This window comes from Aptenodytes patagonicus, chromosome 7, assembly GCF_965638725.1.
Source record: "Aptenodytes patagonicus chromosome 7, bAptPat1.pri.cur, whole genome shotgun sequence".
Classification (NCBI taxonomy): domain Eukaryota; kingdom Metazoa; phylum Chordata; class Aves; order Sphenisciformes; family Spheniscidae; genus Aptenodytes; species Aptenodytes patagonicus.
Window position 1 is genome coordinate 19445465 of NC_134955.1, and position 15315 is coordinate 19460779.

Here is a 15315-nt window from a genome sequence, read left to right on the forward strand (position 1 = left end):
AATGTAAAAATATTTCCATAAAAGAATAGGAGAGTATAATACAATATTCCGTTCAGGTGTTACTGAACTGTCATTTTTTTTCAATTTATTTCAGTTCAGTCCTTATTTCCACTTTTGTTTAGCACTAAATATATTAGATCCTCACTCATTTGGTACTATAAAATAAACAAAAAAGAGTTCCTTTATGAAATGTTATCTGGATTTAATTTTTGGACTGAAATAAGTGGTAGCTTACTATGGCAAGGTTGGGGTACTTAAGTCTACATATTGGCCTGCTATAGCATGAAACATGTTCCCTGTCAAAATATCCAGGATGTTTAATGAAGTTACATCTTTGTAATCATATACACACCCTAGATCTATATCTTCATGCTTCAGCAGACCAGGAGAAAAGAAAAGACTGGATTTCCTGCCCATAGAATGTTGTTTTATTCTGTGCCAATACTCATAATGAATATAAATTCATCTGTACATAGAGAAGGCAAATGATATCTTGTTTACGTGACCTGTTAGCTGTATTAAATAAATATACGTTAGTCTCACTTAAGCAATTAAACAAGCCACTCAGCAAACTAGGCTTTCAGCAAATAATGTGCATATACCTTTAGCAATGGGCTACATGTGATGGTCAGAAGTGGCAGAGCTTGCTTCCCTTCTCAGTTACACCTGCCTCTGCTTGAGGGGATTAATAGAATATCAGGATTTTCTTGTGTTACTTTAAAACTTTTGGAGAGAGTTTCTTGTTTCCCATTGGGTGTACTAGAGCAAGGGACTACTGATAAAGGGAGGAGTTTTCTGAGCGGGCAATTAGTGCTTTTGATACTCATCTGGTGAAAGTGAGGAGGGTGTCTGTACCTAGGATGACTAGGTGTGTCAGTGGGGTCAAGGCTGTTTTTTTCCTTTGCCCTGTCTCTTTTACTGGAGTTGTTGCTAAGCAGATTGCCAATATCAAACACTTCTTTCTTCTTCTAAGACAGTTTTTAGTTTTCACTCATTATAACTCTTTGTGACTAGAACAATGCATGTCAAACTTGAATATGCTACTTCACTAAGCACTTGTCAGTGCACAGTATTATATAGCTGTTGTGAAGGTTGTCCCAGTTGAATTTGAAGATGTTCTTCAAAAGGTGTTGCTCAGCTATTTTTCTCAAAACTTTACATATTCTGGAATTGTTATGATTGCTACTGCTTAGACTGAAATTTTTGATCTCCAGGGAATAGTGACATTCAAATGATGTTCCAGCGTTCAGCTTATCCAACCATACAGGCTCTTTCTCTTCCTCACTCTCCACCACAAGGAGTGGGTGAAATTGGTAATAACAAAACAAGTACAGAAGAAATTCAGGTCACTCTGTTAGGTGGCTTATGAAATTTTGAAAGTTATCAGGCTATGAGATTTTACTGATTGCTGGGGAATCATATCTGTAGATGAGAGTATCACAAAAACCAGAAGGGTTTAAGTAAACATGTTCATCGGTCATGTGGGTGGTTGCTCCAAGTGGTTCTTGTAGATTAAAAAAATGCAGTTGGAGGACTTTTGAGTTTCCCAGATGGTACAGTGAAAAGAGCCTACCTACGTAAGTAGGGAGGAGCAAGCTCTCCTCTTCAGTTGTATGAGGGGAAAGAAACCCCAGAAGCAAGTTTTGAAGTATTTTAATAACAGAAACTTAAGCAGCTGCCTTTATTGTTAATGTACACCAGGAATCCACTAAGGGACCACAGTTTTGGTATTGCCTGGCACTAAAACAAAGCATTTTTGTTTGCAGGAGGGACTGTTCAGGGAGGTGTTGAAAGCATTTTTCTTTCCTGCATTTTTATCTGTTTTTCTCAGTTTTAATGCTGTGTGAAACCCAGAAGCTTATCTTGACATCTCAGCGTCAAATAACATGGAAATTAATTTAGGATAGATTTGTAGAGTTGATATAGACCAGCTCATTTTATAGGAAGTTATTGGAAATTAATTACAACAGCCAAGGATCTGGCTGCCAAATATTCTTCTGACTCTTATTTTGATCTTGTATCAAAAATCTATACTAATGGATTGGTCACTAAAAGTACCTCTTGTAACAGTAAATCAAATATATGTGTTGTTTGACCCATAATTCTGACAATGGATATAATCTGTCCAATTTTACCTTTTCTTCTTGGTTTCTCACATAGAAGTAGGGACAAAATTTGAGACATTGATTATACCACTTTAATGTAAAATTTCAAATGCCAGATAAAATGTGGATATCATATATACTATAAATACTATAATTACAACCTGAACGTAGATCATATAATATGAGGGTGGCAAAGGTAAGCATTCAGAAGTTAGGAAGTGGTAGTATTAAGGCTATTAATGCAACCAGAATTCATCTGCCTTCTGTGTTCAAATTACAACCCCACTAGTGTTGAGAACTTCTCTCTCCTCACAAGTGTGATAAACCAGAAATAGTTGGGACCCAGGTAAAGCTGCATTGTGCATCAGACCTGTGAAGTCCTTGCTTGCCATGTGAACTGGGAAAATAAATGAATAGCTGGATTGGTCAGAGAAGAGAATATTTATTGTGATGTGGAAAGTAATGTAAAGGAATGACAGTCTGCAATTAACGTAAACCAAGTTGGCATTAACTTAAGCAGAGGATCTGGTACACCCTTTCCACCTAGCTGTGTAGAGGTTTAGTTGCTCTCCTTGGCTTGTCCTGCTCATGCTTTTCTCACCTTTCTCTGACAGCCTCAACTGTTCTTTCCTTCCATCAGTCTACAGGTGACTCACAAGGGTTTTGCTTTCCAGCCTTACCTAGAGATTCACGGTCACTCTCCACCCTTTGTTTTCAATGGCCTGTTAACTTCCCCCTAATAAATGCATGCACTGCTACTGTGGAAGAAAATGGTGGACACACTCTGGCCATAGGCTCCTTTCCCTGGTTCTTGGAATAGATGATGCAGTCTGTTTTCTGTTTGGTATAACATGTCACACCACTTGAGAAATCTGAGAGATTTCTCCATGGAAAACAAAGCTGCACACAGCCTCAGAGTGAAAAGCATGTGGAGAGAGTGTTAAACTCTTACAGTGAATGGCAGATGAGCTCTGTGTTGTGTATGGTTGTTACTGCTTTTTAGTTTGTTACAGTAACTTTAGAACTGGTTATGCAAGATACTATGGAATGTGGAAGAAAACTCTGGCTGTGGAGATTCGATCGTCTAAATGGAAAACAAGTGAGAGCTAAGAGTAGTGAAGGTTAGAAGAAATGAAGTAACTTGCCTCATCTGTTAGTGGCATTAGTCATAGTTCCTTAATTACAGAGTGACACCTTAAGTGCACAGTTGTGCTGTCTTCCCTTTTCTTGATTCTCTTTTAACAGATTTGGAAGAGGAGCCTGTAACTGGTCTTGAACTGCTGGCAAGTTACCAACAGTAACTTGGTAACTGCTCTTCCTTGCCTCTCTGAAGCTCTCTCTTAGAGCTCTTGCTCTGCTCACCTTAACTAAGGGGAATGAAAGGTGCAAGAAAAATAAATGAAACTCATGTCTAATACCTTGGCAACAATGACTTCCCTGCATTTCAAATTGAATTAATGAAATGTGGTAATTCATGTTGTGGTTTTCAAATGTAATAGCTCTTCTTAAACACACAGCTTGCTTGACTTCCATGTGGTCAGTATATAAACCAGGTGAGCTCAACACGTTCTTTCTCTGAATTCTCTTTCTTCTTTTAATTATTTTCTAAAGTTTTGACAATTATAGGAATCAATCATTTTTTGTGGTTTATGATCTATTGTTTCTCCAAGGTCATGTACCCAAGAATTGAAAACACACCTTTTATAGATAACATATTTGTGGCTTGAAATTTTTTGGAGGGAGCTTCTAGGACTTAATACAAGCCCTCCTTGTCTTCTCGTAGCACATCTAGATGTTGCAGGAGCACCTGTAAGCCTTTTCCCCTTCCTACTAATTCTGTTTCAGTCTTTCTTTTCCTTACTCATTCCTATTTCAATTTCAGAGCTCCTCTTTAATGTTTAAAAATCACCATGAAATTGTTAAATGCACTTCTGTTTGCTCAGGGACAGGGAATCAGTGTTCTAGTTTAATTCCTTTTTCTATATATAGTCATCTTTCATCAAATGCTTCCTAAAAGTAGGATTTTCTGAATCCCTAGGCATTGTCCTGTACACAAGACATCACAAGGGCTGCCATATCCATGGAGGAAGCGGGCTGTGAGCCGTGTGGCAGTGGCTATATTACCCTGTTACAATGCTTTCCATATGCTATCTGTCAAAACACTAGTAAGGACTAGACATTCAAAATACAGGCCAGCCTGGTGGTGGTGAGTACAGCACCTGCAGCCAGCAAACATAATAAGAGAGGCAAAGAATGGATGTTAATTTGGTGTTATTTCTCTTGCCCCAGTCTAATCAGACAAAGAAGCTAGGCAGGAATAGGGGTAAGCAAGCTTCTGCTTTCCACAGACTGCAGCATCATCCTTTATTTTAAGACCAAGCAAGAATTATGGGACAGCAAAGTGCTGCCTGCCACTGCTGGGGTAGGTTAAGCAGTGGCTGCCTGCCACTGCTGGGGTAGGTTAAGCAGTTGAACTGAATTTCAAACCACTTGCAACTCATTCAAAGTGCTTAGGAAACAAAGGCTGGGTATTTCTGCTTATGTCTGAGTATGAATGTGGATAGGACACAATTCACAGTAAGAATCTTCATGTTTCTCTGACTGCACTGTTTGACTGCTTCTAGTTGCAGCAAAAGGTTTCAGAGTAATAGAGCTGTATTAATTACTGTTATTCTTTTACTGCTGAGGTGAGTTTTAATTTTTTGTTCCTTACAAAGAGAAAGAACATGCAAAGCAACTCGCACTTGGTTTAAATTAATTGCCATTCTGCATACAGTATTTAAGGGCTAGTCAGAGCAGAATGTTGATGGATCTCATGCAGTCAGGCTTTGCTCTGGGAGAGGCTGCAAGTCATCCATTCTATTTATTATTTGCACATCATAACCTTTTGGTGTATGCACGTATATGCATGCTGCTCTGCTAGTTTAACATAATGAATATACTGCAACTCCTGAAGGAAATGATCCTGATAGCTGTAAGGGGGTTTGTTTCTTCACTTCTAGTTTCAAATTCCCAAAGAGAATTTGAAATGAACCAGGCTTCATTTCTTCTCATTTCTGTGGCATACATCTGTAAAGAAAAAGGGACTCTCCACAACTTTAGCAATTTGATTTCTGCCAAACTCAACTGTATTTTAGGACCACATTCAATAGTGGTGTTATGAGCAGGATTCTGATCTCATTTACATTCTTGTATGTCATAGCCAAAGGTACTCAGGTACCCTGCTTACAGATAAGAAGCTTGAGAATCAGATTAAATGCAGATAGTGTGGTATTAAAGTGGCTTAGTGAAGACAGGAGATTATACAATGCTGAAGAGGTGATCTGAGATCCTGAAGGTCATCATCCAAATACCTGCCCATCACAGGCTCTTTATGAAACTCATGTCACTGCACATAGCATCTCTTAAAATTTGTGAGTTAAGGTATGAACTGTTTGTATCCTATGTAGGAAGGGTAGACATTAATATGAAAACCAATCCTTGGGAATAAAAATCTTGCTGCCATCTCATTGCTGAGCTTGTTGGTTCTCTGTCAGGAAACAGCAGCCAATGGTGTGAAGGGCTACACGCTGCTGTGAATTTTCTCTATTTTTTTCTTTGCTGATGCGTTTCCATGCACCTCAGCTGCATACTCTACAGCAGCCCTCACTCCTGTGCCTAACTCTTCAATCTCACTGTTACCTACAGACAGCAAACAGCCTCCTCTGCAACGCCAAGCTGTTTGTACTCACTTAAACGTCCTACCAAATGGCCTTCCAACTCCTTTTAAACTCAACCTATGCTGCCTGCAACACCACTACTTGTACTCCAGTATTCACTCTGCCTGTTGCTTCGTAAACCCCTCCACACAAGAGCATTTCATGCTTTCTGACCCTTCATGGAAATAAGAACCTTGGACATATGCTTGCTGTGTACTCCTGAAGCAGCTTCTCTTCTCATAGAATGATAGAATAGTTTGGGTTGGAAGAGACATCTAAAGGTCGTCTAGTCCAACCCCCCTGCCATGGGCAGGGACATCTTCAACTAGATCAGGTTGCTCAGAGCCCTGTCCAACCTGACCTTGAATGTTTCCAAGGATGGGGCATCCACCACCTCCCTGGGCAACCTCTTCCACTGTTTCACCACCCTCAGCGTAAAAAATTTCTTCCTTATATCTAGTCCGAATCTACCCCCCTTTAGTTTAAAGCCATTCCCTCTTGTCCTGTCGCAACAGGCTCTGCTAAAAAGATTGCCGCCATCTTTTTTATAAGCCCCCTTGGAGTACTGATAGGCTGCAATAAGGTCTCCCCGAAGCCGCCTCTTCTCTAGGCTGAACAACGCCAACTCTCTCAGCCTTTCTTCATAGGAGAGGTGTTCCATCCCCCTCATCATTTTTGTGACCCTCCTCCGGACCCGCTCCAACAGGTCCGTGTCTTTCTTATGCTGAGGGCTCCAGAGCTGGACACAGTACTCCAGGAGGGGTCTCACCAGAGCAGAGTAGAGGGGCAGAATCCCCTCCCTCGACCTGCTGGCCACGCCTCTTTTGATGCAGCCCAGGATACAATTGGCCTTCTGGGCTGCGAGCGCACATTGCTGGCTCATGTCCAGCTTTTCATCCCCCAGTACCCCCAAGTCCTTCTTGGCAGGGCTGCTCTCAATCCCTTCATCCCCCAGTACCCCCAAGTCCTTCTCAGCAGGGCTGCTCTCAATCCCTTCATCCCCCAGCCTGTACTGATACCGGGGGTTGCCCCGACCCAGGTGCAGGACCTTGCACTTGGCCTTGGTAAGCCTCATGAGGATCACACAGCCCACTTCTTGAGCTTGTCCAGGTCCCTCTGGATGGCATCCCGTCCCTCTGGCGTGTCCACCGCACCACTCAGCTTGGTGTCATCTGCAACTTGCTGAGGGTGCACTCGATCCCACTGTCTATGTCATTGATGAAGATATTAAACAGTACCGGTCCCAATATGGACCCCTGCAGGACACCACTCGTCACCAATCTCCATCTGGACATTGAGCCGTTGACCACTACCCTCTGGATGCAACCATCTAAACAATTCCTCACCCACCGGACAGTCCACCCATCAAATCCATACGTCTCCAGTTTAGAGAGAAGGATGTTGGGGGGGACCATGTCAAAGGCCTTACAGAGGTCCAGATAGACGACATCTGTAGCCCTTGCCGTGTCCACTGATGTAGTCACCCAATCATAGAAGGCCACTAGGTCAGTCAGGCAGGACTTGCCCTTGGTGAAGCCATGCTGGCTGTCTCGAATCACCTCGCTGTCCTCCATGTGCCTTAGCATAGCTTCCAGGAGGATCTGTTCCATCATCTTCCCAGGCACAGACGTGAGACTGACTGGCCCGTAGTTCCCTGGGTCTTCCTTTTTTCCCTTTTTAAAAATGGGGGTTATGCTTCCCCTTTTCCAGTCAGTGGGAACTTCACCGGACTGCCATGACTTCTCAAATGCGATGCATAGTGGCTTAGCAACTTCATCTGCCAGTTCCTTCAGGACCCGCGGATGGATCGCATCGGGTCCCATGGACTTGCACACCTTCAGGTGCCTTAGATGGTCTTAAACCTGATGTTCGCCCACTGTGGGCGGCTCTTCATTCTCCCAGTCCCCGCCTTTGCTTTCTGCGGCTTGGGCGGTGAGGCTCGAGCACTTGCCGGTGAAGACCGAGGCAAAAAAGTCATTGAGTACCTCTGCCTTCTCCGTGTCCCAGGTAACCAGGTCTCCCATTTCGTTCCAGAGAGGGCCCACATTTTCCCTAGTCTTCCTTTTATCCCCGACGTAGCTATAGAATCTTTTCTTGTTGCCCTTGATGTCCCTGGCCAGATTTAATTCTATCAGGGCTTCAGCTTTCCTAACCTGATCCCTGGCTGCTTGGACAATTTCTCTGTACTCCTCCCAGGCTCCCTGTCCTTGCTTCCACCCTCTGTAGGCTTCCTTCTTCTGTTTGTGTTTGTCCAGGAGCTCCCTGTTCATCCATGCAGGCCTCCTGCCATTTTTGCCTGACTTCCTCTTTGTTGGGATGCATCGCTCCTGAGCTTGAAGGAGGTGATCCTTGAATATTATCCAGCTTTCTTGGGCCCCTCTTCCCTCCAGGGCTTTGTCCCATGGCACTCTACCAAGCAGATCCCTGAAGAGGCCGAAGCCTGCTCTCCTGAAGTCCAGGGTAGTGAGCTTGCTGTGTGCCCTCCTCGGTGCCCTAAGGATCTTGAACTCCACCATTTCATGGTCATTGCAGCGCAGGCTGCCCTTGAGCTTCACATTCCTCACCAGCCCCTCCTTGTTGGTGAGAACAAGGTCCAGCATAGCACCTCTCCTTGTTGGCTCCTCTACCACTTGGAGAAGGAAGTTATCATTGACGCATTCCAGGAACCTCCCGGATTGCTTATGCCCTGTCATGTTGTCCCTCCAACAGATGTCGGGGTGGCTGAAGTCCCCCATGAGGACCAGGGCTTGTGAGCGTGAGGCTGCTCCTATCTGTCTATAGAGGGCCTCATCTGTGCGGTCTTCCTGGTCAGGTGGCCTGTAGCAGACTCCCACCGTAATGTCACCTGTCCCTGCCTTCCCTTTAATCCTGACCCACAAGCTCTCGGTTGGCTCCTCATCCATCCCCAGGCAGAGCCCCATGCACTCCAGCTGGTCATTGACATAGAGGGTGACACCCCCTCCTCGTCTCCCCTGCCTGTCCTTCCTAAAGAGCCTGCATCCCTCCATCCCAACACTCCAGTCATAGGAGCCATCCCACCACGTCTCCGTGATGCCAATAAGGTCGTAGCCCTGCAGGCGTGCGCACGTCTCTAACTCCTCTTGTTTGTTCCCCATGCTACATGCGTTTGCATAGAGGCCTTTAAGTTGGGCCCCCGATGAACTGTCTTACTGGCTGGAGTTCCTTTGTGCTGCTCTTCAGGCTCTCTCCTGCTGACCTGTGATCCTTCTCCAGGCTCTGGGCATCTATGGCTGGCCCTGGCATCAAACTGGTAGGAGTGGGATGGATTGAGGTTCCCCTTCCCCGGCATCTCTAGTTTAAAGCCCTCTTCACCAGCTTGGCAAGCCTATAACGACTGAAGATGCTCTTCCCCTTCTCTGACAGATGGACCCCGTCAGTCCCCAGTAGACCAGGTTTCTCAAAGGGAGTCCCATGGTCTAAGTAGCTGAACCCCTGGCTGTGGCACCAGTCCCGTAACCATTTCTTGACTTGCCAGATTCAACTGGCCCTTTCAAACCCCTTCCCTTTGACTGGCAGGATTGATGAAAAAACTACCTGCACTCCTGAGTCCCTTACTGCCTCTCCCAGGGCTCTGTAGTCCTTCTTGATAGTCCTCAGACTGCTCCTGGCTGTGTCACTGGTGCCCACGTGAAACAGCAGCAGCGGATAATAGTCAGTGGACTGTACAAGGCTTGGTAGCCTCTCGGTGACATCCCTGATGCAAGCCCCCGGTAAGTAGCACACCTCTCTAGAGAGTGCGTCCAGTTGGCAAATGGGTGCCTCCGTACCTCTCAGAAGAGAGTCGCCTACTACTATCACCCATCTGTCACCTTTTCTTAGTTGCACTGGTTGTTATATGGGGGGCAGATCGGGCTGCATTACTCAGCTCCATTGCTTCTCCTGATGTGACAGGACTTTCCTCTTCGGCCTGCAGAGCAGTGAAGCAGTTCTGCAAGGGCACCTCAGGCTTTGGGGGAAGTCTCTTCCTCCTGCTGGTCTTTGCCTTTGCAACTGTTCATTCTTCTGCATTATTGGCCCCCCTGCTCCCTTCTGCGTGTGCTGGTGGGGGAGTTTTTGGCTGTTTGGCCGTGGGCTGCGGGTCCACTGCAGACTGCGCTTGGAACCAGCTATCTAGCTCCTTCTCTGCCTCCCTGATGTTACGCAGTCTTCTCACCCCCTCCTGCAGCTCAGCCACCTGCTGCAGGAGGTCCTCCACCTGGGCACACCTTTTGCAGGCAGGTCTGCCGCCTGTGCCTACCCCAGGAGAGAGGTCTAGGCACTTCCTGCAGTCTGAGGTCTGCACCGCAGCCTCTCCTTTCAGCAGTTCTGTCTGCATGGAGGCATCAGCTGCCGCTGGGGTAGATGGTGCAGACCCCCCAGCTGGAGCCACGGCCTTTACCCTCAGATGAGTGCCCACCATTCTGCCTCGAGGGTCAGGTAGGATGAGTGCCCTTGACCTGTGCCCCGTTGCTGGGCTATGTGTACACCGAGTCCCCCACTCAGCCCATGGAATGCCTCTCCTGCGAAGAGGCGCCCTCCCTCGCGAACTGCCGTGCCATGCCCCAGCTGCCGCGCCACACCCTGGTGGCCAGCGCTCCCTGGGGCTGCCTTTAGTGGGAATGGGGGGTGGCAGCCGTTACTCCTGGCCCCGCCCACGCCTCATCAGCCGCCCTGGTGAGAGCTGCCGGCTCCCGGCGGGTCTCTGCACTCCCCTGTGGGTTCCCCGGCTCAGGAAACCCCCTTGTACACCGCGATCCACCGCTCGGCTGTGCGACGTACCTGCACCGGAGCTGATGGCCTCTGCGAGGGACCTAAGCACTGTTTCTGGCTGCAGAAGCATGTCTTGCCCTTCTGAAAATGGGAAATGGAGAGGGGTATGATATGGGTATAAAAGAAGAGGAAATATTGGGAAAGGAATTGGAGAAGCAGAAGTACAGTTGTGTTCCATAAAGACATGTCTTCCAGCTCTGATAACAATTCCTAGTTGCAGCTTATTGTAGCTCAAGTAACTACTCAAACCTTTTAACTCTATGCTTTTGATAGCATCTAAGTCATGAGTAAGTATCAAAATAGCTTATTAAATAGCATTGCATATAGAAGTGCTTGAAATTTCCCATCATAATGAAAAAAGGAGGATACAGATCTTTTTATTACATGTTTCTTAGGGTATCCCATACCCATACTATCCTGAGATAGTGTGGCTCATTGTTTATGTAGAGCATAATATTTAAATTCATATATCCACTAAGATGAAGTGTTTTAAACAACCTGTCAAGCTCTCCCAACCCCTCTGTTGTTGGGGTAGGTAAAGCAGTTGAACTGTTTCAAACCACTTGCAACTCATTCAAAGTACTTAGGAAAAAAAAGCTGGGTATTTCTGCTTATGTTGGAGTATGAACATGGATAGGACACAATTCACAATAAGAATCTTGATGTATATTGCAAGAAATGTTATCAGAAAAGATATCAAAATAAATTGGCTCTAATTCAGAATCGAAGTAGTGGTATGTTCGTTGACAGGAATCTGGTCACTTACAGAAGTGGCTATGGCAGTCTGCTGAGAGTCAGGAGTCCTTGGATTTATTTTCAACTTCATAATTTCCTTGAAGAATGCCAATGTGCAAAATTCCTCTACGTGTCTGATTTCCCTTCTATCTTTTGCCTGGCAAAAATAATTTTATTATAAATGTCTCAAGGAGGAACTAACAAATTCTACATTTACATACTAGTATGATAGGAACTTGATACTGGTTGCTTCTGGAGTAAAAAGCCCAAATTATTGAAAATTGTTAATTAAAAATGCTAACCCTTTTTCCCAGATTTTGGTGTGCAGAAGGTAGGAATGGGCTCTTCCACCTGCAATGTCTTTGTTATGTCTTGGCACTAGGAGCAAATTAAAGTATCTTTTAGGTTGTCCTAATCTGAGCAAAGGAACTAGTCCTCTCCTGTACCACTCATGGAAGCAGTGTTTCACCTCCTGCTTTGACTGCATTGAGTAATGCTCAGATGAAGCCAAACATCTGCTCTGCCGTGTCCTTCCATACATGGAGGCATATGCGATGCCTTACATCTATCCTTTGTGGTTCACAGGCCAGTTTCAGAGCAGCCGAGTTTGGTACGATGGTTCCGTGACATTTCAAAAAATAATTTCAAAGTAACGTTTAAAGTTTCAGGGCACAAACTTGGCCAACTCAAGGACTTTCTAGGCACATTTTATACATTTGAATAAATTGAATTCTTTTCTGCTCCCTTTCAAGTTGATAAGGAGTTTTTCCATTGTATTCAGTTTGAACATAATCATGTCAACTGTGAAGCAACCTTTTGGGACTCTTGTATGTAACAAAACATTTTGTTGGATTAACATCAGACACACCTTAATTGTGAAGGCTAAGGTGGTCTGAACCAAGGAGCATGCTGTATATACACGCTGGACAATCCAGTGGGTTTTTCCATTTTGTGCTACTTTGCTCCTAACAGAAGCAACATCCTGCATATATCAAGATCAAAGACAAGTAGGGCTTTGGGAAAGAATTTCCAGTTTGACCACTCATGAAAGAACTGAATGAGCTCATTCTGTACGTCAGAGACATTAGCTGTACCCAAGAAGACACCTGGCTCTAGAATTATTTGCTAGGATATTTGTGGATCAAAACTATATAAAAGTTCTGAATGGAGCAAAACATTTGGTATGTTATATTTTGAAACCAAGGATAATAGAATAGAATGTCAGGAAACTCTAATGGTTGTTCTTTTGGGCGTACCTGCTAATTAGTCACTATTCTAGCTAATATTTGCTCATAAAGAGAAAGGAATGTAAGTATATTTATGCATGTAATTTAGTCAGTTCTACACCAAAACTTGTTTAACAAATCATTTTTCTCAGACCTTTTTCATTCAATGGCCCTTGAATGTTAATGTGGGAAAGTTGTTCCTGGCTTACAGGCAGGAAGATTACCTGAATTGATTTAGTGAAGAACACCTTGGGAAAAGAACTGTCTTTGGATATTTTTTCTGTGGTCCAGAGATCCAGATAATGAAAGTCATGACAAAGATCTATGCAATTCATATTTTTCTTAAATTATGCTAATTTGCTAAAATGTAAGAATTTGCACTTGTATTTTAGTGATTAACCTTAGATATCCTCTATTCTTCACAGTTGGGTAAGAATTTAATGTATGTAAAACATTATTCACCTCGCACTGAAATCAGTGAAGAGACTTCTATGGAAGCTCATACAAATTTTATTAATCCCTTAATAATGTATACTTTGATAATGATTGTATCTTTTCACATGCTGGCTTACCAAGTTGGCAAAATGCTTCCTATCCCAAGGCAATGTATAATCCAGAATCGTGGAAGCTGAATGACCGCATATCTACTGACATGAATTGTTATCCATCTATCTATCTATCTATATATATGTGATATATATATATATATATATGTAGCCACTATCCATCATATTTGAGAAGTCGTGGCAGTCCGGTGAAGTTCCCACTGACTGGAAAAGGGGAAGCATAACCCCCATTTTTAAAAAGGGAAAAAAGGAAGACCCGGGGAACTACAGGCCAGTCAGTCTCACGTCTGTGCCTGGGAAGATGATGGAACAGATCCTCCTGGAAGCTATGCTAAGGCACATGGAGGACAGCGAGGTGATTCGAGACAGCCAGCATGGCTTCACCAAGGGCAAGTCCTGCCTGACTGACCTAGTGGCCTTCTATGATTGGGTGACTACATCAGTGGACACGGCAAGGGCTACAGATGTCGTCTATCTGGACCTCTGTAAGGCCTTTGACATGGTCCCCCCCAACATCCTTCTCTCTAAACTGGAGACGTATGGATTTGATGGGTGGACTGTCCGGTGGGTGAGGAATTGTTTAGATGGTTGCATCCAGAGGGTAGTGGTCAACGGCTCAATGTCCAGATGGAGATTGGTGACGAGTGGTGTCCTGCAGGGGTCCATATTGGGACCGGTACTGTTTAATATCTTCATCAATGACATAGACAGTGGGATCGAGTGCACCCTCAGCAAGTTGCAGATGACACCAAGCTGAGTGGTGCGGTGGACATGCCAGAGGGACGGGATGCCATCCAGAGGGACCTGGACAAGCTCAAGAAGTGGGCTGTGTGATCCTCATGAGGCTTACCAAGGCCAAGTGCAAGGTCCTGCACCTGGGTCGGGGCAACCCCCGGTATCAGTACAGGCTGGGGGATGAAGGGATTGAGAGCAGCCCTGCTGAGAAGGACTTGGGGGTACTGGGGGATGAAGGGATTGAGAGCAGCCCTGCCAAGAAGGACTTGGGGGTACTGGGGGATGAAAAGCTGGACATGAGCCAGCAATGTGCGCTCGCAGCCCAGAAGGCCAATTGTATCCTGGGCTGCATCAAAAGAGGCGTGGCCAGCAGGTCGAGGGAGGGGATTCTGCCCCTCTACTCTGCTCTGGTGAGACCCCTCCTGGAGTACTGTGTCCAGCTCTGGAGCCCTCAGCATAAGAAAGACACGGACCTGTTGGAGCGGGTCCGGAGGAGGGTCACAAAAATGATGAGGGGGATGGAACACCTCTCCTATGAAGAAAGGCTGAGAGAGTTGGCGTTGTTCAGCCTAGAGAAGAGGCGGCTTCGGGGAGACCTTATTGCAGCCTATCAGTACTCCAAGGGGGCTTATAAAAAAGATGGCGGCAATCTTTTTAGCAGAGCCTGTTGCGACAGGACAAGAGGGAATGGCTTTAAACTAAAGGGGGGTAGATTCGGACTAGATATAAGGAAGAAATTTTTTACGCTGAGGGTGGTGAAACAGTGGAAGAGGTTGCCCAGGGAGGTGGTGGATGCCCCATCCTTGGAAACATTCAAGGTCAGGTTGGACGGGGCTCTGAGCAACCTGATCTAGTTGAAGATGTCCCTGCCCATGGCAGGGGGGGTTGGACTAGATGACCTTTAGAGGTCCCTTCCAACCCAAACTTTTCTATGATTCTATGAGTCTATGATTCTATGATTATCTTGAACCATCAGTTATACATTAGCTAGAACATGATTGACTCTAGTTTTGATTTGTTCTTGAATCTTTCTTATATGTTTACCTTACAGCACTGCCAGATGTGATTATACAACATTTTCCAAGCTAAGACCCTCTTTCCAATTGCTATGACTTTGTCAAGATTTAATTGTTTAGTTGACATTTTACAGACTTTTGATCTACTTGTGCCAAGTATTTTTGGAAGGAGGAAGTGGAAATATTTCAATCAGAATGATCCGGCTGTTCAGAATGTGGCAAGAGAATAAATTTCTTGATATATCATTTAACAAATCAACGTGTTGCAGCATAAAGAAATTTTGGGGGATCTTGCTTCTGTTTAAAAAGCATGTCTTGACAACTACACTTGAAACGCAAAACACTGTTCATTAGAATTTACCAGAATTCAAGTTGTTCATACAACCGCTGATGCTATCCTAGGATGTTATGTTTAGCTCAGAGAGATCCTGGTATTTCTATTGTGTGGTAAAGCATTTAATGGA

The 15315-nt window shown here is 44.8% G+C and overlaps 1 protein-coding gene across 1 annotated transcript in view; it reads right to left on the reverse strand.

The window, feature by feature from the left end:
- LOC143162936 (mucin-5AC-like) overlaps nt 1-10984 on the reverse strand; it is a 36705-nt gene extending 25721 nt beyond the window's left edge. The window contains exons 1-2 of the mRNA XM_076343510.1: nt 10981-10984; nt 10583-10654 (exon numbers count right to left, since the gene is read on the reverse strand). Of these exons, the coding sequence (XP_076199625.1) occupies nt 10583-10654; nt 10981-10984 (76 nt within the window). The remainder of the gene's footprint in view (nt 1-10582; nt 10655-10980) is intronic.
- Between the last annotated feature and the right edge of the window lie 4331 nt (nt 10985-15315).